The following is a 26,017-nucleotide window of genomic DNA, read 5'->3' on the forward strand; positions in this document are numbered from 1 at the left end:
CCCCTGTTTAAAGCAGGGCCGACTAAACCAGGTTGCAAATGGACTTGCTTCAGTAGGCCCATGCTTGTCTTCTAGGGGGGAGCTGAAAACTGACACAGCACTCCAGATGTGGTGTCAGCAGTGCTGACCAGAGGGGAAGGATCACCTCCCTTGATCTGCTGGAATGTTCTTCCTAATGCAGCCAAGGATGCTGTTGCTCTTCTTTGCCTCAGGGGCACACTGATGACTTACCTTGGGCTTGGTGTCCACCAGCATCCAGGTCCTGTCCTGCAGAGCTGCTTTCCAGCTGATTGGCCACCAGCATGTGCTGGCACATGGGATTATTCCTTCCCAGATACAGGATTTTCCCTTTGGTTGGACTTCATGAGGTTCCTGTCTGCCTGTTTCTCCAGTCTGTTGAGGTCTGTCTGAATGGCAGCACACCCATCTGGTCTACCAACCGCTCCTCCCAGTTTTGTATCATCTACAGACCTGCTGAGCGTGCACTCTGTCCTGTTGTCTAGGTCATTAATGAAAACTTCATGAATCTTTAATTTCATTAAACTTTCTAGTTTAATAATGAGAAAATAGTTTTAAATGTTTATGGTAAAATTAGGAGAATCTTAGATTTCTATTAGTTTTATTAATTTTCAATTTACTACTAATTTTCAGAAGAAATCGAATCCAGATTTACCCAACAGAGAGAATCTGCTCATCTTTTCTCATAGAATTTTGTCATTTCTGTTAGGAAGAAAGATAAGACTTCTGCTTACACTATTTTCAGGCCATAAAGCTTTTTGAAGTGTTCATAGTAAAATAAAATGTCAGTATATGAAACAGAATTTTAAATGTTTGTGTAGTGCCTGGACTTCCATTGTTATGTTTTGTTGGAAGGGCTGTTTCCAATGACTGCACCCATGGGAGCTTAAGAACTGCTAGCTACAGCATTACGTTAATGCCTGTGTTCTGTTTCTGTGCCAGGATTTCTTGGAGAAGAGCAATCTACAAATTGGGGACATCGTTGAGTTAGTGAGAGGAAAGCTGTCCAGTGGAGCCCGGCTAACACTTGGAGCTCTTACTGTCATTGATGTGCATGGTAAAAGTGCAGCTGCTGGTACTCTTGTTACATCTGGGACAGTGCTGCTATTGTTAGTTGGGTGAACTATTTGAAAGAGGCAGCTAAAATGCTTTCTCTAACTTGAAACAACCTTTACAGAGTTATAGTACAGTGTCTTCGGGCAAATGGAGATTGCTTAGTCCAGCACAACCATCTCCCATCTACTTAGAACAGGCAGTGGAATCTAGATCAAATTAAGCTGATTCCCTGTGCAAAACAGATGCAGATTCCTTTCTAACATGAAAGCCAGCCTACCGATCTAAATGTTGATTTACATAGCTATAAGTAAATGTTAGTTTCCTTATACATTGTTTTAACTAAATTAACATAGTAGAAGTGTTTAGGTTTTTCAAATAATCTGTATCTTACTCTGCAGCTCGTGATGTGGTTGCAAAATTCGTTGAAGACAAAATCACAGATCTGAATGACTTCCAGTGGATTTCTCAGCTGAGATACTACTGGGAAGAGAAGGACGTTATAGTGCGAATGATTACAACAGAAGCCAAGTATGGTTATGAGTATCTTGGCAATTCTCAACGTCTGGTTATAACCCCCCTAACAGATCGATGTTATAGGTAAAGCCATATTGTCTATGAATAATCTTTTCAGTTTTTTGATTAATCTGTATTTACTTCCATCTGTTATGGTTAATAATAGCAGGAATCTCAGCAGCCAAGATTTTCCTGTAGGTTTTGGAGGCAAATCTGATATATCTTCTTTGCCCAAATATGGTAGAATATTTGCAACGCATAGGTTTCTACACCAGTAGAGTAATAGTCTCTGTTGTATCCAAGAGTGTGCTTCTGAAAAGAGCTGGCAGCTCATGGTACTGGAACTGTAAAGAACTCTACAGTAGCACTGGTCAATTAATTTCTTTGAAATAAGACATACAGGTACAGTATGCCTGCCTGTAAAATGAATGAAGTAATTGTAGAGCCCTTCACAGATGTTTGAGTGCAGTTAGCTTCCTGTTCCTCCACTTGCTTGCAAGAGGTTGAAATGGAAATACTTCATCCCCCAGTGTTGAAGTATTCAAGGGCATTTGGTATTTTACTTCTAGTGAGCCCTGGAGACACAGGTCATCTCAGCAGGTAATTTTAGGTCTAAGGTTTAAAGAACTTTCTTTTGTAATATCTCCAGGCAAATATATGGTGAGGATGTAAACAGCACTGAGCTGTGAACTCACTGTTGTGTAGAAGACAGTTATATTAAAGTGCCTGTGTTAATGCCTATGCTGGCAGATGCTTATTTTTTGAGATTCACAGTGGTGTTGAAAGAGCCACGTGGCTGGTGCATTAGTTGTAAACTGGATTGTTGTCATTAGGATTAACTCCGTCTAAACTCAGACTATGCAATCAGCTGTGCCAGATGTAGTTTCAGTGTAAGCAATGAGCAAGCAGACTCTATTCAGCACAATTTAACAACTGCTTTTGGTGGCAAAGCCCTTGAATGAGCCTTTTGTAAAATAATCAGATCACTCCAATGTCAACAGGGATCTCATTTTTAGTATGAAAATCACTTGGAGAGCAATGTGATTTTCAGGTTTATGAAACAACCTTTATGCTTTCTCAGCCATTTCTAAAGACTGACTTCATTTATCAAGTCAGCTTCAAGTTCTTGTCATAAAGAATGTCACTTGATGGAAATACGTGTTTTTGCAAACTCTGCCATTTTGTTTATGACACTGTGCATTTGCTTACGTAATTGAGGATATACAATTGTGGATACATGTAATAAGAAGCCTTGACATTCCTTGTAGGCCAAGTGGGTGAATGTGAGCTTCCAGAATTGGGAATCAGTTACGAGAAAATACTGTTTTTTTAGAGCAAGTTGCAAAGTCAGTAGGGAACAAGTAAATTGTTTCCAGGGGAACCTGTATAGGAAAATACTTAACCATCCCTTCAGAAACAACCTGCCATTAAAGATTACTATTTCTAAAGCCTGTGCTCTTGTTTATATAGGACATTAATGGGTGCCTTGAAATTACATCTTGGAGGTGCTCCAGAAGGACCTGCTGGGACTGGCAAAACAGAAACAACAAAAGATCTAGCAAAAGCACTAGCTAAACAGGTACCAAAATACAAACTTTCTTTCTTTGCATTGTTGTTTGGATATGTAGATATTTCTTGAAATGCCATTCTTAAGCAAGTACTGCTTGTTCTGTACCTATTCTTCATTCCCAGAAATAGTTGGTAAGGAGCACACATTTAGGACTATGTGGCATCCTAGTGTTGTAATCCAAAATTAGCAGTAATAATCCCTTCCCATTTTAGATGCTAAGAATTTTATAGTGGACTTTGTGTTAATACTGAGAGATGTTCTCTGTGTGTTTTTGTTGTAGTGTGTGGTCTTTAATTGCTCCGATGGTCTCGATCACAAGGCAATGGGCAAGTTCTTTAAGGGACTGGCACAATCTGGTGCATGGTCCTGCTTTGATGAGTTCAACAGAATTGAGGTAACGTTTTAATTCAGACAAATGATAAAGCTTTAATTTAAGACACAAGAAGTTTTAGATTTAGACATGATGGCATTATTGCCAATTTTCTACTTTTACGGTATAGCTTCTTTGTTTTGATAATCACTCACACAGAAATAGGTATTCAGCTGACTGCTGTAGGAGCACATGCTTACCTGTGCTGTGTCACAGAAGTCTCGTGTTCTGGATTATTTTAGCTGAAAAAATTATTTCTGGGCAATTTCCTCTTTTGTATGTGACACTTATTTGTTAGGAAAGCACTGCCCTTCTTGAGAAATGAAGCTACAGCTGTGGCTCTACATTTATCTATGTTCAGCACAAGACAGACAAATCCCAATGGAGGGATTCCTGTGATGACTAGCTGAGTGTCACTAATTGAATAACCTGGTTAACTAGCTGTGTAACCAGACACATCTAATCCCCTCCTTGGTCTTACTCTGATTTTTTGTTGCTTTTGTTCTTTTAGTTTGTTCACTAATGACTTTGGATATGTTTTATTGTTACTTTGATAGGTTAGGTTTAAGTAAATACTAGTAAATGTGGAGGTTAGGTTTAGGTAAATACTAGTAAATGTGAAAATTCCATGAAGTTCTATTTTGTATGTTTTAGTGTCCCTAACACCTTACTTTCTCCATTTGTCTGCTGTAACTTGTTTTTTAATGAATTCAGGTGTTAGCATTCTAATTTTCCAGTATTCTGTTACCTCGATACTTTAAAGTATTGAGGATTGGTTCTAGGCAGCCTTACCCTTTCTTTACATTTACCCTTAATTTGGGGCATTGAGTGAATCAGTCTTTCTGAAGAGCCTAAATGCTTTATGTCGTCTGAGGTGAAAGGAAAGTGCTTTTGGAGGCCTCTAGAGGGAGTTCCTGTCTACCTAACTTAGACGTCTACATTCAGGCAGATGATACTTCCCTATGGAAGCTTTTAGAAGCTTCTGTTGATCTGTCTACATGAGTTGAACAGGGAATGGTGGCACTAACTTCCAGGGGATTGCTCCAATAGACAGCTAATATTTAGGCTCAGTTATCAGACACAGAGTGATTTTCACCTGGAAATGCAAATACAGCCATCAAAATATCTAAACAAAAACATTTTATATTGTCTCCAAGTGTCTTATGTTTTCCAATCTGTTCTGTCTGTATTAGGTTGAAGTATTATCTGTAGTTGCCCAGCAAATACTTAGCATACAGCAAGCTATTATTCGCAAACTCAAAACATTCGTCTTTGAGGGGACAGAGATCTCTCTTAACCCTGCCTGTGCTGTGTTTATCACGATGAATCCTGGGTATGCTGGACGGGCGGAGCTGCCTGATAATCTCAAGGTAAATCTGAAATCCTGAATTGTTGTAGAAATTAAACAGAATTTGCAACTTTTGGTCTATTGTAAGAAGAAAAGGAAGGCAGCAATCAAATAATATACTGATAACCCATTCATGTGTATTCTGCTGGGCTTTTTGCTAAGATTTAATAAGTGGTTAGGGTTGTACAAAATGCACAGATAAAAGGTGTCAGTCTAACCATACTGATACCAGTTCACAGCTTTAACTGTGCTCTCTCTAAGTGTAAACTAAGTGTAAACTCTCCTGGTTTACAATAGCTTGGCTATCCAAATCCCAGTTTAAATTTATTATGACTTTGAAAGTTGTTGAGACACTGCAGAGAGACTGATATGGTCCTAATTCTTTTCCTAGCTTTGCCACATTTTTTTGCATGACCTTGTACAAGACATTAACCACATCATGTGCTAGTTTGTCTATTATGAAAGTGAGATGAATGACACCTCCCTTTTCCTCTATTAATAGTTCTTTAGGACTGTGACTCTAAACGTTTGTTCCTTAGCACAGACCTATTGAACCTACTGGATCACAGTTCCAGTAACAATTCTAACTCAATCTTATAGACTTCAGATGATTCCTAAAGTCATGAAAATGGAATACGGAGTATAGCAGTTCATGGATTTATGGAGAGTTACTATTCTTACAAAACAAGTGCAAGTTTACCATATTCCATAATCCAAGCTTATATCTTACTTTTTTTCTTACAGGCGCTGTTCCGAGCAGTTGCCATGATGGTTCCAGATTATGCTTTGATTGGAGAAATTTCACTTTATTCAATGGGATTTTTGGACTCTCGGAGGTAAGCCATGCTGAGTTTTCCCACAATTGAATCTGATATACCTCATTCCTCTGTAAGCCATATATATGTGAGGCATATAATTCTGGAAGGCTGTCCATGTTCTGTTTCTCCAGAAAGTAGTTTTTAATCAATTCTCGTTTACTACCTCATGTTGGTGGATATGTGTCTCTACATAGGATCATTTGGAAAATGTATCATAATAGCAAACAGAATTTCAAAATGGCACATACATTCTCTGGCATGGCATAAACTACAGTTTTGCTTCCCAGGTATTTTGGGCCATCTTATCAGTTGATATGTCTGATAATCACTGCAGTTACTTTCTGTGTATAGTTACTTAAATTATTTTCCTTGCGTGGTGAGATATTTTCATTCTACATGTGATATTTTAACATCCACAGCCTTGCCCAGAAAATTGTTGCCACTTACCGTTTGTGCTCTGAGCAGCTGTCATCTCAGCATCACTATGACTATGGAATGCGTGCTGTTAAATCCGTCCTGACCGCAGCAGGAAACTTAAAACTGAAATACCCAACTGAAAATGAAAGTGCATTGTTACTTCGGGCTTTGCTGGATGTTAACTTGGCCAAATTCTTGGCACAGGATGTGCCATTGTTTCAGGTAAGATATCAGGTTGGTGTGTCTAAGTTTTGTGATGATGAGGTCCATTTTAGGAACCTACAGAAACAGGTCATTATCTTAATTTAGAACAGTTTGATCCAGGTGCTCAATTACTGTAGAGTTATTTCATTCCACTGATGTGGATGCACTCTTTGATTCTATCAGTATTATTTTGAAAAACAAACTTTCAGTGGTGGCTTTTAAGTTATTCTACAAAATGTTTTATAAGGTATCTTGCTAAAAGTCACCTTGGGCTGTTTAGTTCCTGGAAACCAGTCTTTGAAGTTTGCATTCTGGCTTTGTGCTGCAACAGAGATGTGGACAATTACAGTCAATTAGACATTTGAAGTCAGAATGAAAACAATGCAGTTTTGGTTTGCATGCTGCTTTCATAGAAGACTACACTAAGCTACAGAGCAATCAGTATTAAAGACCTAAAAGCTAGGGTATGCGCACACATAGAATCATTGCTCTGAAATTTCAGAACACATACCTTTCGATTTAACCACTGAAATTCTTTCAACCACTTTCACATCCTTTCCTGTAACACTTTTTGTGGCAAATTTGCAGAAGGTTAAGCTTCCTTTTACAACATTGGTGTGTGTATGAAAAGTTCAGGCACTTGTTTCTGTCTCATGCATACAGAATATGCATGAGAAAATCATGGCTACAGTTTGCCTAGAAGTTAGTTTTGTCCAGCTAAGGACATTTCCTTCAAAGATCTTGTTAACTGTATGAATATTGTTTTACTTGTAGATTTTTATGCTTTGGGAATTTTCCCTTTTTGTAATCTGTGTTTAAATACTGTTCTATTCTGTCTTTCCTTAACAGGGCATCATATCTGACCTGTTTCCTGGAGTGGTTCTTCCTACACCTGACTATGACCTGTTTGTCCAGGCACTAACTGAAAATATAGAAAAAATGGGTCTTCAACCAGTTCCATGGTTCATTGGAAAAATTATTCAGGTTTATTTTTACGTACTTACCTCTGGGGAAGAAAAGTGTGAGAGCAGAAACATCCTTATGTCTGACACAAACTGTCTGTGTCATGAATTAATAGCTAATAGTTTCTGTGATCAATTAATAGAATATTACAAACAGCATGTTTTCACTGAGTAAGTCATGGAGTTAAAGCCTACTTTGCTCATAGTGATTTTTTTAATTTGGCCAGCCTGTGAAGGAGCTAACATGTGCAGCCACATCTTAGGTCTTATGGTTCAGGATAGAAAATTAAACTGAATCTCTTACTAGCTGAGGCAGTGTAGCCTTGTGAACAGAACTCTGGACTGGGAGTCAGGCTCTGTTCCCAGTTCTGCTCACAGTTTCCTTGAGAAGTCTTGAAAAGGGTCACATTTCTCACCCTTGCTTATGCTTCACTTCTAGCTCTGTATTCCCACTGTCTCCCATTTACTAGTATTAGTAACCTTTTAAAGAATGCTTAATTTGTTTTTTCTTGTGAGTAGTGTAGCCTAGTGACAGTGTGATGGCAAGGGCAAAAATATGTGGCCTGGGGTAGGATTGTGAGGGACACCTCCAACAGAAGTTCAGATTTTATGGCTTATGTTCAGACTTGGCTTATGCTGATTTGCAAACCATGCTTTATTTTTCATTTAAATAGAGATAATATTAACTGTTTAGAAATTTAAGCTAAACCAGAAAATATCAGCCTTAACCTGAGATTAAAAAAAAAAAATTTTTTTTTCTTAGGGCTTCTTACAGGTCTACTTGACGGTATTCTGTTTGAAGGCTTTGATTTGAGTTCTAGCAAGATCTGTGGGATAACTGAAGAAGTTACCACCCTTGCAGACCAAAGGACCGGTCATATAACAGATCCTCAGAACTGTAGTTTCAGTGCCTTTGGGTTAGCTTCACTGGTAGCCATTGATTTCAGTTTAGGCTTTTACACTGGTCTGTGATCTGCAGTGTCTGGTTAGTGCACTCACACCCTGTACAATGATGCTGTTACAGCTGATGGATGCCATTTATCAAGGAGAAAGGGAGGATATCTGGGGGCAATGACTTCTTAAATTATATCAGTGAGAACTGCCATAATAATATGACTGCCTTCTGATCTGGGTTAACAGTTCAGTCACCCTTAATAGAGTGCAGGTGTTTGGCTAATATTTTTCCTGCTACGCCCGAGTGTAGGAGAGATACATCTAGTTTGATAACTTCCTTTTGTGCTATGTAAAGAATCAGTCTCTTGTCACTGATACAGATATATGAAATGATGCTGGTGCGCCACGGTTTTATGATTGTTGGAGACCCTTTGAGTGGGAAGACCTGTGCGTACAAAGTGCTAGCTGGAGCCCTTGGTGATTTGTGCACAGGTAACATTGTTCAGCCACAAGATTCTCATTAAATGAAGATAATTCTATGACTACTGTTTTTCCTTTGCAGAGATATGCCCAGGTTGTTAATTGTCCTATACTCTGCTTTCTTGACTGGAAGGTTTCTACTCATTGAACTATTTTTGTCTGCATTTACTGGAGTAGTAAAACATACTAATATATTTATGCTTTTACGAATTTTGTTAAGCATTGTATTTGTGCATAATACTCTAGAAGAAACTAGCTTTGATAGGGAGATTTTAAGTAGCTGCCATAAACCTATAAAATCTATTTTGCTCTGCTTTTTTTTTTTTCATGTGCACATAGGACTTTGTACTTTCCTTGTGCAAGTAACAGAAGTTCTTATTTACTGCTACCTAGCTGCCCAATGTCTGGGGTTTTTTTTGCCTTGGGCAGCTAAAGTAGAATCCTCAGGAATCTCATTGTTCTGTACTTCAGTTGTTGAATGAAACTAACCTATCAAATTCTCAAGCTCATCTATTTGGTTTTTTACACAGAAAAATCCATGGCTGAATTTGCTGTTGAATACAAAGTTATTAATCCCAAAGCAATTACTATGGGGCAGTTGTATGGAAGTTTTGATCCTGTAAGCCATGAGTGGACAGATGGAGTTCTTGCAAATGCTTTCAGGGAACAAGCATCTTCTACCACAGATGATCGGAAGTGGATTGTTTTTGATGGCCCAGTGGATGCAGTTTGGATAGAGAACATGAACACTGCACTGGATGATAATAAAAAGGTAGCCTAATTTTTGGCAGTTACCTCATCCTTGAATATACATACTTTATTTTAGTAGTAGCAAAATTGTTACCATGGTAGTCAAAGGAGGTGTGAGACTCAGGAAAAGCTGGTGTGCTTAAAAGCATTGCTTTTTCCCCCAATTACATGAGTTGGTTTAGTAGATGATATTAAGCTGTTACTTCTCCCTAGAAGCCTTGTCTTGCTCCTACTTCATTCAAAGGAAGTTGCTCGCTGAGGCTTTTTTATTGACCCTTTTAGGAAACTGAAATACATAAACTCAGTTCTGTAACTGAAAACTGAACTTGCTTAAATTACTTAGTGAATAAATCAACTGAAAAAAACCACTGCAGGTCATAAGTGCTTTTGCTTGTAGTTATTTAAAGATAGAGGAGCATTGTTCTCTGTGTCGTTGCAAGTCATTACAGTAACGTGGAAAAGTTGAGACGAGGTCAGGAAATATGTGTTATGAGCACACGAATGAGTGAATGTGGAGTGACACTAAGTAGAATGTTCAGTGATTTTATGATAGGCATTGCTTTGATCAGCACTGACATGACTAGATCATGTTTACATGATGTTTTTCTTCTAGCTATGCTTAATGAGTGGTGAAATAATTCAGATGAATTCAAAAATGAGTTTAATCTTTGAGGCAGCAGACTTAGAGGAGGCATCTCCAGCAACTGTCAGCAGGTAATGTGAAAGCATTCAAACTTGAATTATCCCACCTTGCGCATCTGTTCCTGTACCATAGTTGTTTGTTCTTGCCAGGTGTGGTATGATCTATATGGACCCGCAACAGTTAGGTTGGAAGCCACTGAAGGATTCCTACATGAATACACTGCCTCCAAATCTGCAGGAAGAACACCGAGAGCTGGTGCGAGATTTGATTTTTTTTACATTGGTCTAATTTAGAAGATTAACTTTAAGGTGATGTTCACAGTTCGAAGGCAGGCATGCAAAATCAGACTTTTTGAAGTGCTTTCATGATTTAGAGGGTCCCAGATCTCCTAGAGGCTGTTGTACATTAGTTTGTAGTGATGAAAGTTAGATGTTGTTGCAAGAAAAGTGCATGAGAGCTGGAGATGCCGTGAGTACTAGAAATGGAATGTGGGAAATACTGGAAGACTCAAAATGTTTGGAACTCATCCTTCTTCTGTCTAAGACATCTAGAGTTTAGCTTGAGAAATGCTCCATGGCAGAAGCAACTTGTGTTCACTATCAGGTAATGGTGGTGTGACTTAGTGATCGCTTAAGTACTGCCTCACACAGGTCCTTTCCTGATCTTCCCTCTGCCGACTTGGAGAATTTCTGATGCCTTATGTTTTATTGAGAGAGAACTGGGGGACAGTGAGAAATACAGCAACTCCTGCATTGTTTTAAAGCCATTTCCTTTTCCCCTGGCAGGTCAATGACATGTTTATGTGGCTAGTCCAGCCTTGTTTAGAGTTTATTCACCTTCATTGCAAAGCCATTGTACAAACATCCTCTATTCATCTGAGTTATAGCTTGATGAAACTCTTCACTTGTCTGCTTGGTAAGTACACTAAGCCTTATTCTTTTTATTTAATTTTTTCTATTTTTCCTGCTGTGTCCCATAACAAGATGCATGTTGTCACATGCAAGGAAATACCAAAGGAATTCCTTTACTGTTGAGATCATACCACACAAGTCCTTTCTCACTGACCAGTATTAATAATAGTGCTTTGACTAGCATACAGACCTTTCACATTTGGACACTGGTGTCATTACAAAACTGAACATGATCTTGTGAGTGTATTCCATATTTCTGCTTGCTGTTTGGTACTATTGGAAGAAAAGAATTAGGATCCTTTGTAAATATTTTTTCTTCTAATTTAGTTTTATTTGTAAACAGTATTTTACACAGACAAGATCCTCACTCTGTAGATTGGCTTTGTTCCACTGAAGAAAATGCTCTAAATTTGTCTCAGAATACTTTTGCAAAAATGCATTTTGAATTGGGATTTATGGTTATTACTGGCATTTAACTAAAATGCAAAATATGTGTTTTAGATGAAATAAAGCAATCCAAGGAAGAGAAGGAAGAAAGCATGTCTAGTCAGCATATCATGTTGTGGCTGCAGGGGCTTTTCCTTTTTGCTTTGGTTTGGACAATTGGTGGGATCATCGATGCAGACAGCAGAAAGAAATTTGATTTGTTTTACCGCAACTTGCTAATGGGAATGAATGATGAAAACCCACGCCCTAAAAGTGTGAAGCTTACTGGAAACAATATCTTCCCAGAAAAAGGTGCTTCATCATAACTGTACTTGCCTGGCCTTTTATAAAGCAGTAAGAAAACTCAGCACTGTAGGGGAGAATAGAGGGCCTGGCAGATGTTAAGTCTGTGGCAGAGCCACCATCTGCCAAGCCTTGGGCTGCACAGTTGGATGCTCTTTCCTGCCTCTTTTAACCAGGAGTAGCATATGCCTCATGTTGTACTCAAACAATGTAGCTGAATCTGACCTGAAATAATTTTGTGATGGTAATGGCAGTGGGGCTGGGAGGGGGATCTTATGTATTAGAAAGCCTTCATTATCTCACAGTGTTGGACATCTCACACTAAAATGATTGAAGTTTATTTTTATTCTTTAATCAGTGGGTTTTTCTATGTTGTATTTTTCAATTAACAGGGACTGTTTATGACTTCTATTTTTACAAGCATGGCAGAGGGCAATGGAACATGTGGACGGAGTACATCACAAAGGAAGAGCAAGTTCTCTCTCCAGGGGCTAAGGTTCACATTGATATCTTTCATTTTAGAAAATAATTATTTGACCACATGATTTAGAGGTATAAATTGACTGCCTTAGCTAGCAGCTTTTATTATATCAGGCTGTTCAATGTTTGATCGGCAACATTTCATTAATCTCTGTAGGCTCCTTTTCATGTTTATGTCTTAATTCTGGTACCACCAATATTGAAAGTTTAGCACTGCAGGTGACCATGGAGCCCTGAGGTTGGCTGGTGGTTAAAATTTTTGGTTCTGCTTTTGTCTTTGTAATAGCATCTGATGTTGGGGAAATCATGGTAGAAAAAGACAAAGTCTAAATTTCCATTCCTTCGTTTTTGTTTTCTGTGGTCAGAGAAAGCAAGCGAAGAGACTTACTACTTCTTTGGGATATGGTGAGCAGTACTGAGGGTCATGGATCCCCTCCATTTCCAGATAAGGTCACTCACATTGAAGCATACCACAACAGACATCTGCAAAAAGTGCCTATTCTGCAAATAAAATTTCAAGATAACTTAGGTGGTGTTTGTTCAGCTTTTCATTCCATTGTAGTTGCAATGGTCTTGTCTATTAAGTACATGAGAAATGTAAGATTACATTTCATTCTGCTGTCTAAAAATCTTTTCTTGATATCTAGTGCACAGATGCTAATGGTAAGTGAAAGATGAGAAAGAAAAAAAAATCCATAGCACTGTTCCTTTCCTTTTGAACAGGAGGGGAACAGAATTAAGTCATACTTAACTGGGCAGTTCTCCTTCTGGCTTTATATAGCCTCTCTGAACCATAATACAGATAATACTAGTTGTGCTATTTACTGTATAAACACTGAACAAGAATTGGGGTCATACTATCTACAGAACCTTGTTACAGCCTAAGTTTTCAGAGAAAAGAATTTTTAAAAAATGCATTTGCACTACAGGCTTCCTGTAGTTGCTTGCAAATATTCATGTTGATTAAGGTATTGGATGTTTGATTTTCATGTGCTGTTTTACTATCCTGTGTATAGGTATCTGAGCTGATCATTCCAACAATGGAAACTGCCAGACAAACGTTTTTTCTTAAAACATATGTGGATCATAATGTCCCTCTGCTTTTTGTGGGTCCCACTGGCACTGGAAAATCAGCTATAACAAACAATTTCCTATTACAACTTCCAAGGGAAAAATACATCCCAAACTTCATCAACTTCTCTGCAAGAACCTCTGCTAACCAAACCCAGGATATTATTATGTCCAAGCTGGACAGAAGAAGAAAAGGATTATTTGGACCTCCTTCGGGGAAAAAAGCTATAATATTTGTGGGTAAGACAGTTTTTTCAGGGTTTTTATATCATTTTAATTCTGGCTTTAGGCAAAGGAAGTGATTCACTGAGACCAGTAATTTTGGATTGCTTCAGTGCTCTTTGGCTTTTTTCAGGTACCCAAACAAGGATTAGCACTGCCCCCTGCTGAAAGGTTTCTAACTGCTTAAGTGGTGGTTGTCTTCAGAATAGTCATAGTGTTGCAGTGTGACATGAATAAAATAAAATCACCAACCAACATCATCTCTGAGTATGCCTGTGAAGTATAATGTCATTTGATTCTGGTTAGTTTAATGGGAAGCAAGAATAACAAGACATAACCTTTTTCTACCTCTAGTTCAGTTATTTTTTCTTCTTAGCTTTGAAAGAAAACTATCATTTCTAAATGCTGAGGGTTTTTTACTCAATGTCTGTGTTTTCCATAGATGACCTAAACATGCCTGCAAAGGAAGTGTATGGAGCCCAGCCACCTATTGAGCTTCTCAGACAATGGATTGATCATGGTCACTGGTATGACAAGAAAGATACATCCAAGATTAATATTATAGACGTGCTGCTTGTTTCAGCTATGGGTCCACCTGGGGGAGGCAGGAATGATATTACAGGTAGGCAATATAATACTATGGCAAGTAGTTATCTAATTGACTGAAGTTGAGAGGCAAGTTCAGTTTTGTGAAGACAAATTCTACCAAATTCTAGATTTATCTATTACTTGTAAACCTATAGATACATTTACTGACTGGATTATTCCAAACAGAAGTCTGTATGCTTAAGGTCAAATCTGTAACTTTTTCAGTGGGAGTTTAATCAATATTAGAAACAATGTTTTTAATGTTGATTAAACTATGAATGATGAAAATAATTCTAAAATTAGACAATTTTACACTTTTTCCATTTTCTATTCTCTGGAAAAAGGAGGGAATACATCTTCTTACCAAGTCTTTCTGGCAGTTCTCTTCTGAAATTGTATTTCCTGCTGCTAAGATAGGCTGCCTGCATTTACTTACAAGCATGTTGCCTGCAAGTCCACAATTCCTGTCATATCACCATAAGGGAGGTTATATTTTCTAATGAAAAAGTTATGTCAGTAAAAGCCATAATGTAGCTACAGCTACACCGTCATAAGTCAATTTATGCTACTTTGCTTCATATACACACTCTAATACAGACATAACTGTATGTGCTCTGAGGAGGCTTTATTAAAAAAACTATTCTGATACAGCTAAATTTCTGAAATTTACTACTGTATAGACCAAATTTTTTTAGGTGAAAGCCCATAACAAGATACTTGCTTTTGTAAAGTTTTACTGTGTCATATCACAATCAGCAGGGCTAATGTGAGGTGAAATTTAAATTTGGGTAATCGGGGTCTTGTTGTAATGGAGATTCATGTTTTCATATTAAAAACAGTTATTCTAAGTAAAATACTGATATAAAATATAAACCAGTTTATATTTCTTTTACATCACTGCTGGGGCAGAAATTTGCCAGAAACAAAATCATGGAGCTGGAGCCAGATTCAAATGTTGTTTTTTGAGTGACAGTCAATCCTAGAATATGCTAGCTGAAAGGTGGAAAAATATTTGGACGTTCCTAAATAGTTCTGCATCTTTTTGTGTGTATTACAGGACGCTTCACACGGCACTTAAATATTGTATCTATCCGTTCTTTTGATGATGACATATTAACCACGATTTTTACTGCAGTTGCTGATTGGCACTTCAGCAAAGGCTTTGAGCCTGTGTTTCTAAGGTAATGTGATATATTTCCTGTAACACCTTTGTCATCTTTTCTCCTGTGATTTATCTGCAGAAGTTAAAATTGTATCTCTTTTCCTTCTTAAGGCTGGGTAAGATAATGGTTCAAGCGACAATGGTGATTTATAAAATGGCGGTTGATAATTTTCTCCCGACTCCTTCAAAATCCCACTATGTCTTTAATCTACGGGATTTTTCCAGGGTTATTAAAGGAGTGCTGCTCTGTCCACACACTCATTTGCAAGTAAGTTGTAGTTTAATTATGTTGCCGTAAAGTTGTTTTTATAATATCAGTAAGTAAATGTTTCAAAATAAATGAACTGTGATTTCAATAGATTTATAAGGTTTAAAATCAGGATAGTCCCTGAATACCTTGCTATATATTTTCTGTCTGTCTCTGACGGAGACAGCTGTCATTTTTGTTAATATTCTTTACATGTATTACAGTTGGGCCCAGAGGTCCAAGGCCCACCTGTTAAGGCCTGTACAACAAGTTAGACAGTCCCTTCTCTTGAGCTTTCAAACTAAATATACAAAAGAAATAAATGTGGGAAAAGACTTGGTATCTCTCTTTTACAAATGGCAAGCTCATCAGCAAACAAGACTTGAGTAATTTAGCCCCGAGTTTGCCTGTTGTCACAGACTACAAATGAATACTGATAGGTGTATATGATTTTCATCCCTCTACTTTTTTCATCCATTTTCAGTAAAATGTCAGGTTAAAGGAGTATTAACAGGTTTTTTTCTGTTGGGGGAATGTTTTTGGTGCAGAAACAGAACAAAACAGCTACAAGCTATTCAGGGGAAGTCTTAGCTACCAACAGTTTTGAGCAGGGCTTGGCTTAGAACCCATGAGCCATATCTTTGAAAGATTTATTCTTTACTTTATGTTGGAAGGGTGGGGAGATTTCATACAGTAGAGAAAAATGCTTTGACATAAGAGTCCAAGTTTGTATTGGCAGGGAGGACAAGATGGTAACTAGGTGAGGAAGCCAGTTAAGTTAGCAGATGCTGAGCCATGTGCTGAATGGCTTGGAATTGAAAGATTCCCACTGAGTTTAGTACAAGATATAGCAGGGTCCAGATGGACATTTCTAGCCTTTTGTTTTTAAACAAATCCTGCCTGAGCTGTACTTACTCATTTTCTTGTATTTACATTTTCAGGATGAAGATAAACTGATCAGACTTTGGATTCATGAGGTCTACCGAGTTTTCTATGATCGCTTAGTTGAGGAGGAGGACAGGAAGGTATTCTTTCAGATGGTACAAGAGACAACATCAAATATCTTCAAGCAGAGCTTTAATAAGGTATTTTCGGGTAATGTGCTGGGACCAAGAATGAGACTGATGCATTTTCAGAAGTACTTGGACATTGAGATTACATTAGTATTAGACAGATTTTGAATAACTTTGATCAGTGCATTTAAAAAGTATGGATGGTCTTCTATTCAGTATTAAGTATTATACATCTTCTTAGTCAAGTTAATACAAATTACTTCATATCAGAATGATTCATAACTTCAGAAGGATTCTGTGTTGGTACAGAGGACTATATGGAATAAATGTCTTACACAATATTTATCTGGTCTTTTGCTTAAGTTAATATCTGGATGAGCCAATGGGAGTAGTGGGTACTTTCCTGAGAAGTCTTTTGGGAATTTGTCCTATATTTGAAAGCAAAATCTCTCTGTGAAGTATGCATATGTGGAAACTTGCATGTCAACCTACAGCATATTCCCCATTTAGGTGGTTTTTTGAGTTTTGGTTTTTTTTTTTTCAGACTAAAGTGATAACTAGAATAGCTGGAAAACAGCTTCCCACAGTGTTATTACTATGTAGATAAGAATGATTATGATGTTAAGGAAAATAATTCTCTAATAGTTTGTATTATCTGTTGATTCTTTTCTCTAGGTACTGAGTCATATCTCACCTACTGGAGAAATCTCTGATGATAATATTCGCAGCCTGTTCTTTGGAGACTATTTGAAGCCAGGCAGTAATGTAAAAGTATATGATGAAATCACGGATTTAAAGCAACTGACAGCTGTGATGGAATACTACCTTGAGGAATACAACAATATCAGCAAAGCACCGATGTCCTTAGTCATGTTCAAGTTTGCTGTTGAGCATATCTCAAGGATATGCAGGGTATTGAAACAGGATAATGGACATCTGTTGTTGGTGGGGGTTGGCGGGAGTGGTCGACAGAGTGCTACCAAGCTAGCAACCTACATGAATACCTTTGAACTCTTTCAAATTGAAATTACGAAGTCCTATGGAATCAATGAATGGAAAGAAGATGTTAAAAAAATCATGCTGAAAGCAGGTGTTGGTAACAAGAATGTGTCCTTTTTGTTCTGTGATAATCAAATAAAGGATGACGCATTTGTAGAAGATATCAACATGCTTTTAAATACTGCTGATGTGCCTAATATCTTCACAACAGATGAGAAAGCTGAAATTGTTGAGAAAATGCAAAGTGCAGCAGGGATGGAGCACAGGAAAATTGAAGCCACTTCCCTTGCTATGTACAATTTCTTTATTGAAAGGGTGAAGAAAAATTTGCATATTGTCTTAGGTCTGTATACAATGTGTTATTTCTTCAAATGTTTTCTTAGGCTTAGATTTTTCTGCTTCCTAACTGCAAACAAACTTAGGTAACAATCATGATTTTTTTTTTTTTTCTAGCCATGAGTCCTATTGGAGATGCATTTCGGAATCGATTACGGATGTTTCCTTCATTGATAAACTGCTGCACCATTGATTGGTTCCAACCCTGGCCTACAGATGCTTTGGAAATGGTTGCTAACAAGTTTTTAGAGGATGTTGAACTCGAAGATGACATTAGAAAAGAGTATGAGTTTGTCTGTCAAGAAACATATGAAGCAAATGTTTGTTCCCCTCCCCCTCACACCCCCAACATACTTGATCAGGAAACTGTCCTTATAAATGGACAAAGCTAAGCCAACTCTGGAATTTCAGTGCAAGAAATTCAGGCCACTCTTTGAAAGGAGTCTAAAATATTTGTTATAATGGGGAAAAAACAATTCTGCCTCACTAACACTAATATAATTTCATAAGCTTAGAGTAATTTCCTCATAATTAACATAAAGACAGATTCTATTTTCATAGTAATGTGGAAAAATTTTCTCTAGGGTTGTGTCAATGTGCAAATATTTCCAAGAAAGTGTGAGAGAGCTCTCCATCAGCTATTTTACTACACTGCGAAGACACAACTATGTGACACCGACTTCATACCTAGAATTGATTCTTACCTTTAAGACTCTGCTGAATAGCAAAAGGCAAGAAGTCGACATGATGAGAACTCGTTATCTTATGGGACTTCAAAAACTTGACTTTGCATCTTCACAAGTAAGTTTCAGATGAGAACACTGAATATGTGCCATATGCGTACTTTAGTATGGGCTTTGTATAAACTGATTAAAACTTATAAAAATAAACCTTATTAAATTCCCTCTTCACTATATTCATGATGCTATTGTTAATTGTCTACAGAAAGCAGCAAAAGAAGTTAGATTACTGCTTAGCCATTTTAGGAAATTGTGGTATGCAAATTCGGATTACAGCACTTAATAGAAAGCTAAATGAAATTGATGGTACTCATTAAATGTTGAAGGAATAAACCTTACAAATTTAATTATTTTCTCAAAACCTTATACGGAGAATCCATGCCTCAGTAGTAGTGCATCCTAGTACATATTACCCTTTTCAAAATAGGGGGGAAGTTGGAGAATGTTGTAGGACAATAATAAACATTAATTCCTGAGTAGATCCCCAGTAGGAAATTGATCAGGTTCCAGGTAAATAACCCCCTCTTTCAACCCATGTGATCTAGGGATTGATCCTTCCAAGATGCAAAGTAAAGGGTCTTCCAGATACTTGCTGGATGAAGAACATCATCCAGTTTGCAGCTGTTGCTGTCACTAATTCTGTGTTTTCTTCCAACTTTGTTTTGGATTTTTCCACCTGTGCAATAAAGGATTATTTGGGGTTCCATAAACCTGACTGTCAGGAAAAAAAATAAAATTAATCAATTTATTTCTCATTATTAAAATTAAGTGGATCATAAAAAAGCAAGAGTATTCCATGGATAAAAAAAAATTCTTTAAAAAAATCTAGTCAGTTGAATAAAACAGCTCTTAGTAAAAATAGGATAGAGAACTATTTTAATATTTATTTAGATCAAGTGTCCCTTTTTAGATTGTATTAATATACTGTCTTTTGATCTTTCTTCCTAATACATCAAGATGTGAAATGCATGCAATGTTTACACAAATTTCTTGATTTCCTGTTATATTCATCAGGTTGCAGAGATGCAGAAAGAACTGACTGCCCTTCAGCCTGAACTGATTCAAACTTCTGCAGAAACAGAGAAAATGATGATTCAAATTGAAAAGGAAACAGCAGAAGTAGATGCAAAGAAGGAACTAGTGTCAGCAGATGAAAAAGAGGCTAATGAAGCAGCAGCTGTTGCTAAAGCTATTAAGGTAGTGTACAAGGGCTTGAGCCTGGAGCATGATGGGTTCCAAGTCTTTCCAAGTAAATGGGAGCTGTGATGATGTGTTAATGGGATGATCCAAGCTCTTAAAGTGAAAAAGTTGCAAAGGATGATGAAGGAGATGTTCCTAATATAAATAAGGTAAATTTTGGCTGTTTGGATTATGACTGTATCTCACAGTACTGCATAGCTTCCCTTTCTAGTTCACATCCCAAAAGATGTATAGCTCTTACTTCTGTACTAAAATATTTTCTTTCTCAACAGATTGAGTAATGAGATTATACTGTTTCCAGGCCCAAAGACAGTTTGTTTAGAGTTAGCTGAGGTAATTTGGCATAGCACTGCATAGAGCCCTATTAGGCATAACCTGCCATAGCCAGATGTCTGTAACACAGAATTTCCCGTGGGAAGCTGCAGGATTCCTCAATATTTTTTTTGTAACTAGTGGGAAATGTCAGTGATAAATAAGATAGATAATTACTGAGCTCTGAGTACATGATAAAGAACTTAAGTTACACAGTATATATTTTTACCTGTTCAGCACTGTAAGATTTAACTAAGAACAACTGTATCTAACCTGTATTTTAATTGTCCTTGTCAGACCAGAGAGACTTTGATCTTGAAAGCTTGTCTGGCTTTTTCAGCTATCAGTTCAGTTTATGGAAGTTACTAATTTCTCTACAAACGTTCCCTCTTTAAACTGTGCAGACAAATTGTGAAAGTAGTTTTCTCTCCAAGAAACACAATGTTGTGAAGAGTCTTTTTATTAGGTACTTATAAGCAGAGAAGGTTCTCTGGAAGGTGCTGGAGTGTGGTAATCAGGTTGCAGACCTTGTATTGTATGAAGGTTTACAGGCTTCTGCCCAATGTCTTAACAGGATGAATGTGAAGGAGACCTTGCTGAGGCCACGCCAGCTTTGGAAGCAGCACTTGCAGCTCTTGATACCCTGAATCCTTCAGACATCTCTCTTGTGAAATCCATGCAGAATCCACCTGGTCCTGTTAAACTCGTCATGGAGAGTATCTGTGTCATGAAGGGAACTAAACCAGAGAGAAAGCCTGACCCAAGTGGCAGTGGTAATGATGCAGTATTTGTTATCCCTGCCCTAGGAATGCTTGGGGTACTGCTGTGTTGTACTGGTGAACTGCTTCTGGCATGAATGCAGCCGTGTGCACTAAAAGTGCATTGTGCTAGCAATGATTTATAACTACACTGAATAGCTAAGAGTTGCTTTTGCCATTGTAGCATATTGCACTTGCTTGACACTCTTGTATAAGCTTTGTAAATATGATAGCAGCCACCAGCACAAAGTCATCTCTTCAACTTGCTTTGACCCAATCTTGAGAGTTGCATTGCCATGAGGAACACTGGGAGCTGGAGATGTGCTGTGCACCATTCACCTGTATTTTCCTCTCTAATCCCTGCTACCAAACTCTATCTGGGAGAGAGAATTCTAGCTATACCCCTGCCATAGGTGATTACTCTAACAAGCTCTTTCAGTGTGGGTTAAGTTCTTATTGTGGGATTGCACAGGATTTGTGAGGTAGGAAAGAGACCTTTTTCTTTCACTTTTCTTCCATGCTCCCTTAGTTCAACCTTTCATAATTGAAAATAAGAATTCTATAAATGTCTTTCATCTAAAACTGTCTTATCTAGATTAGGAAGGAATGCTTCCACACAGTTACTGGTTTATCTAATAAACTATGCTAAGAAAGATTGTATATTAATTTGTTTCCCTTATTTTGCTTGGTTGATTTAGAATTAATATGTCATTAATAAACATGACTTAAGTTAGTGATGCTGAAGTTCCTATCTGAATTTCTTTAAGTAATGACTTTCCCAAGCTAGTTAACAGTGGTTGCATAGTAAAATTATGTTGCAAAATCATTGATGTTAATTCTTCATATTATGTTTCAAGTATTTTTTTCAGCTCAAACATGCATGTTTTAAGCCTGATTTTAATATTATTTGCAATATAGGTAAAATGCTGGAAGACTACTGGGGGCCATCTAGAAAAATTCTTGGAGATCTGAAATTTCTCGAGAGCTTAAAGACGTATGACAAAGATAATATTCCTCCTGCTATAATGAAGAGAATTAGAGAGAGGTTTATTGATCATCCAGATTTTCAGCCAGCTGTCATAAAAAATGTCTCATCTGCCTGTGAAGGACTATGCAAGTGGGTGCGTGCCATGGAGGTATATGACCGTATTGCAAAAGTGGTTGCCCCTAAGCGCGAACGTTTGAGAACTGCAGAAGAATTACTGGACGTTCAAATGCAGAAGTTAAAAACAAAACAAGCAGAACTTAAGGAGGTAGTTGATCGCCTTCAAGCTTTAAATGATGAGTTTGACAACATGAATGACCGGAAGAGAGAATTAGAAAATAATATTGAACTCTGTTCACAGAAGCTCATGAGAGCTGAACAGCTAATTAGTGGTCTTGGTGGAGAGAAGGATAGGTGGACAGAAGCTGCACGATTATTAGGAATTCGGTACATAGACCTTATAGGAGATGTGTTATTATCGTCAGGAACTGTGGCTTATCTGGGAGCCTTTACTGTCAATTACCGCCTAAAATGTCAAAAGCAATGGCAGGTCCTGTGCAATGAAAAGAACATACCGTGCTCTGGTGACTTTAGCTTGAGTAATACATTAGGGGATCCAGTCAAAATCCGTGCATGGCAGATTGCTGGATTGCCAGTTGATTCTTTTTCCATTGACAATGGCATAATTGTTTCTAACTCGAGAAGATGGGCTTTAATGATAGATCCTCAAAGGCAAGCTAATAAGTGGGTAAAAAATATGGAGAAAACTAACAGGCTGTCAGTTATCAAATTATCTGACACACATTATGTGAGGACATTAGAAAATGCTATTCAGCTTGGAACACCGGTCTTGTTAGAAAATATTGGTGAAGAACTAGATGCTTTCATAGAACCCATTTTATTAAAGCTAACATTCAAACAACAAGGAGTAGAATACATGAAATTAGGGGAAAATATAATTGAATATTCAAGAGATTTCAGGTTTTACATAACAACCCACTTAAGAAATCCTCATTATCTTCCTGAAGTAGCTGTGAAAGTTTGTCTACTCAACTTCATGATCACACCTTTGGGTCTTCAGGACCAGCTTCTTGGAATTGTAGCTGCAAAGGAAAAGCCTGAGCTAGAAGAAAAGAAAAATGAACTGATTATAGAAGGCGCAGCCAACAAGAAACAACTAAAGGAAATAGAAGATAAAATCCTGGAGATCCTTTCCAATTCAGAAGGAAACATCTTAGAAGATGAAACAGCAATTAATATTTTGTCTTCATCCAAAGAGTTATCTGAAGAAATCTCTGAAAAACAGACGATTTCCTCTGTAACTGAAATGCAAATAGATTCTACTCGATTGGGGTATAAGCCAGTTGCTATTCATTCAGCTGTTGTCTTCTTCTGCATTTCTGATCTGGCAAACATTGACCCTATGTACCAGTATTCATTGATTTGGTTCATTAACTTGTATGTTCAATCTATTGCTAAAAGCAAAAAGAGTGAAGATCTAGAGGAGAGAATTAAAAATATAACCCAGCATTTCACAATAAGCATCTATAATAATGTCTGTCGTTCACTGTTTGAAAAGGATAAGCTGTTATTCTCCTTCCTTCTGACAGTAGGCATTATGAAGGGAAAAGACGAAATAGATGATGAGGTTTGGCGTTTCCTACTGACAGGAGGTGTTGCTCTTGATAATCCTTACCCCAATCCAGCTCCACATTGGCTATCTGACAAATCCTGGGGTGAGCTTGTACGTGCATCTAGTCTGACAAACCTCCAGGGACTAATGGAACACGTAAGAGAGAATTTTTCAAAGTGGAAACTAATATATGACTCTGTAAAACCCCATGAAGAAGCCTTCCCAGATGCGTGGAGCACACTGATGGGGTTAGATCGCATGGTTATTCTCAGATGTTTGAGACCTGACAAAATTATTCCAGCAGTGCAGGACTTCATTGTGGAAAATATGGGAAGAACATTTATTGAACCACCTACTTTTGATCTTGGAAGAAGTTACAGTGATTCAACTTGTTGTGCCCCTATGATTTTTGTATTATCACCAGGTGCTGATCCTATGGCAGGTGAGATTGGTATTAAAAAAGTCTTTTTTTATCTGGTTAAATGTCACTGAGTGTGACTAAACTGATAATAGCGTAGGCCCCTTCATCTGATCTTAAAGTGTCTTTAAAGTACAGAGGGTGGAATGAATGTAGTGATGATGAAATGTCTAGGCCTCTGAGCAGCAATTTAGGGATTTAACAGCTTGTAACATCCAGACCAGTTCATAATTTATGCTTGCATTACAATTCTTCCAGTGGGTGTTTGGGACTTGCCCTGGTCTTTGTTGCAACTCCTCCCCCAGATAGTTTCCTCCCTCTCAGTTACTAATAAAATAGTGTATATTACCACACTTATAAACACATCTGTTAAATGTCCTTTAAAAAATAACCACCCAGATTATTTTTAAACCTGGTTTTCTGCCAAAAGAATTATAATATGGAGCCATACTGTAAGGATGTATTTCCAGGAGGTACTGGTTTTGATGGCAAAGCTAGAGGGTTATTTTTAACCAGATCTAAAGATCCAATTTACAGCTCAACCCCCATAAACAATTGTACCCATGCAACAGAGAGAGTAGAGAACTGTAGTGCAGGCTGGAACTGAGCATTCAGGGCTAAAGGAGAGGACAGGGATTTAACCTGGCTAGTTTTGGGGTTTGGGTTTTTTTTCAGTATTACTTTATAGACCTAAATTTTAGCATATGCCTCAAACACAGTGACTAATACAGCATTTGATACTGCTTCGGAGTTGTTGAGGTGTTTGTTTTTTTAATTGAGTAAAATATTTGTTGACTTTTGCCCCTTTAATTACTTTTTACATTATAAAAATGATGAATATAACACAGATCTACTTTCTAATGGACTTTGTGTGAAATTTGCCATCATAGGTTTGCTAAAATTTGCTGATGGTGTTGGCATGGGAGGCACAAGCATTCAAACTATCTCGCTTGGACAGGGCCAGGGCCCAATAGCAGCAAAAATGATTTATCAGGCTATTACTGATGGAACCTGGGTAGTGTTACAAAACTGCCATCTTGCAGCTAGCTGGATGCCTGCTTTGGAAAAAATCTGTGAGGAAGTTATAGTGCCTGAGAATACCAATGATAAATTCAGGTAGGAGTCTTAATATTTTGCTCTTTTTAATGGGAGTATTTCTTGTTAGCTGAAGACACTAGTAAAAAGAAATAAAACTTCTCTTGTGTGAACAACTAAGTATAACATTCATATCGTTTGTGTGCAGTGATAAAATATAGATGCCTAATTAGAATGTCATCTTTTCTACCTGTCCAATATAATCTACTTTATGCCTGCATTTTAGAACAAATTTAGATGTTATCATTATAGTTAAGCAAGTAATAAAACTTAGTCTTCTGCAGATCAATATTGAGGATTTGTCAGTATTGATGGTTTTTTGATAAATTGCTTTTTAAAATTCTTTTCAGGTTGTGGTTAACTAGTTATCCATCAGAAAAGTTTCCTGTTAGTATCCTCCAGAATGGCATCAAAATGACGAATGAGCCTCCAAAAGGAGTTAGAGTGAATCTTCTTCGATCATACCTTAATGACCCCATCTCTGACCCTGCATTCTTTAGCAGTTGCCAAAAGCCAGAAATGTGGCAAAAACTGATGTTTGGCCTTTGCTTTTTTCATGCTATTGTACAGGAAAGGAGAAACTTTGGCCCACTGGGTAAGGTTTAGATTATTTTGCAGGTTGTTTCAAAAAGATTAGTAGTTTTGAAATGCATTATTGGAGCCTTCCTGTAAAAAGGCAGTTGTTAGCAATATTACAAGGGTGCAATCTATATTGCACAGAACATAATAAAGTTTAAAAGCTGTTATTTGCAGCTGTTATTCTTATTCAGGCAAAGCTACTAAAAGTGTTACCCTGGGGGAGAACTAGAAAGTACTAGTTTTCCAAGTAAATATATTATACAGTAGTTACATTAAATTATAGCTTACAAAATTATTAACTTATTACCGTAGTTCTTACTAACCATTAAATCCAGTTCTGTTTTAAATTTTCATAATTAAAGATGTGTCTTCTTCAATTCTGCTTGTGTTATTTATGTGTATACTTCCTTTTATCAAAACTAGTGCATATGTTCACTTGGTATGAAACAAATTTATGTAGCTGCAGTGTGTTGTTCATAACACAGCAATGAAAAGA

The 26,017-nt window shown here is 37.5% G+C and overlaps 2 protein-coding genes across 3 annotated transcripts in view; one reads left to right on the plus strand and one right to left on the minus strand.

The window, feature by feature from the left end:
- DNAH3 (dynein axonemal heavy chain 3) overlaps nucleotides 1–26,017 on the plus strand; it is a 59,249-nt gene that overhangs the window by 25,897 nt on the left and 7,335 nt on the right. Inside the window, exons 26-53 of the mRNA XM_074840996.1 lie at nucleotides 961–1,075; nucleotides 1,473–1,671; nucleotides 3,058–3,166; nucleotides 3,438–3,551; nucleotides 4,721–4,897; nucleotides 5,620–5,711; nucleotides 6,113–6,332; nucleotides 7,164–7,298; nucleotides 8,551–8,662; nucleotides 9,181–9,422; nucleotides 10,014–10,114; nucleotides 10,193–10,298; nucleotides 10,829–10,958; nucleotides 11,456–11,692; nucleotides 12,076–12,179; nucleotides 13,180–13,474; nucleotides 13,899–14,078; nucleotides 15,102–15,225; nucleotides 15,318–15,474; nucleotides 16,395–16,538; nucleotides 17,142–17,808; nucleotides 17,919–18,084; nucleotides 18,386–18,602; nucleotides 19,556–19,738; nucleotides 20,628–20,826; nucleotides 21,730–23,871; nucleotides 24,738–24,963; nucleotides 25,293–25,537. Of these exons, the coding sequence (XP_074697097.1) occupies nucleotides 961–1,075; nucleotides 1,473–1,671; nucleotides 3,058–3,166; nucleotides 3,438–3,551; nucleotides 4,721–4,897; nucleotides 5,620–5,711; nucleotides 6,113–6,332; nucleotides 7,164–7,298; nucleotides 8,551–8,662; nucleotides 9,181–9,422; nucleotides 10,014–10,114; nucleotides 10,193–10,298; nucleotides 10,829–10,958; nucleotides 11,456–11,692; nucleotides 12,076–12,179; nucleotides 13,180–13,474; nucleotides 13,899–14,078; nucleotides 15,102–15,225; nucleotides 15,318–15,474; nucleotides 16,395–16,538; nucleotides 17,142–17,808; nucleotides 17,919–18,084; nucleotides 18,386–18,602; nucleotides 19,556–19,738; nucleotides 20,628–20,826; nucleotides 21,730–23,871; nucleotides 24,738–24,963; nucleotides 25,293–25,537 (7,138 nt within the window). The remainder of the gene's footprint in view (nucleotides 1–960; nucleotides 1,076–1,472; nucleotides 1,672–3,057; nucleotides 3,167–3,437; nucleotides 3,552–4,720; nucleotides 4,898–5,619; nucleotides 5,712–6,112; nucleotides 6,333–7,163; nucleotides 7,299–8,550; nucleotides 8,663–9,180; nucleotides 9,423–10,013; nucleotides 10,115–10,192; nucleotides 10,299–10,828; nucleotides 10,959–11,455; nucleotides 11,693–12,075; nucleotides 12,180–13,179; nucleotides 13,475–13,898; nucleotides 14,079–15,101; nucleotides 15,226–15,317; nucleotides 15,475–16,394; nucleotides 16,539–17,141; nucleotides 17,809–17,918; nucleotides 18,085–18,385; nucleotides 18,603–19,555; nucleotides 19,739–20,627; nucleotides 20,827–21,729; nucleotides 23,872–24,737; nucleotides 24,964–25,292; nucleotides 25,538–26,017) is intronic.
- The window catches only part of LYRM1 (LYR motif containing 1), a 28,075-nt gene continuing 24,732 nt past the window's right edge, over nucleotides 22,675–26,017 (minus strand). Inside the window, exon 6 of one of the 2 annotated variants that reach the window (XR_012625266.1) lies at nucleotides 22,675–22,919. The gene's annotated coding sequence lies outside the window, so the exon portion shown is untranslated. The remainder of the gene's footprint in view (nucleotides 22,920–26,017) is intronic. The other variant, XM_074840994.1, reaches the window with a different exon arrangement.

This window comes from Strix aluco, chromosome 15 (genome assembly GCF_031877795.1).
Source record: "Strix aluco isolate bStrAlu1 chromosome 15, bStrAlu1.hap1, whole genome shotgun sequence".
Lineage (NCBI taxonomy): Eukaryota > Metazoa > Chordata > Aves > Strigiformes > Strigidae > Strix > Strix aluco.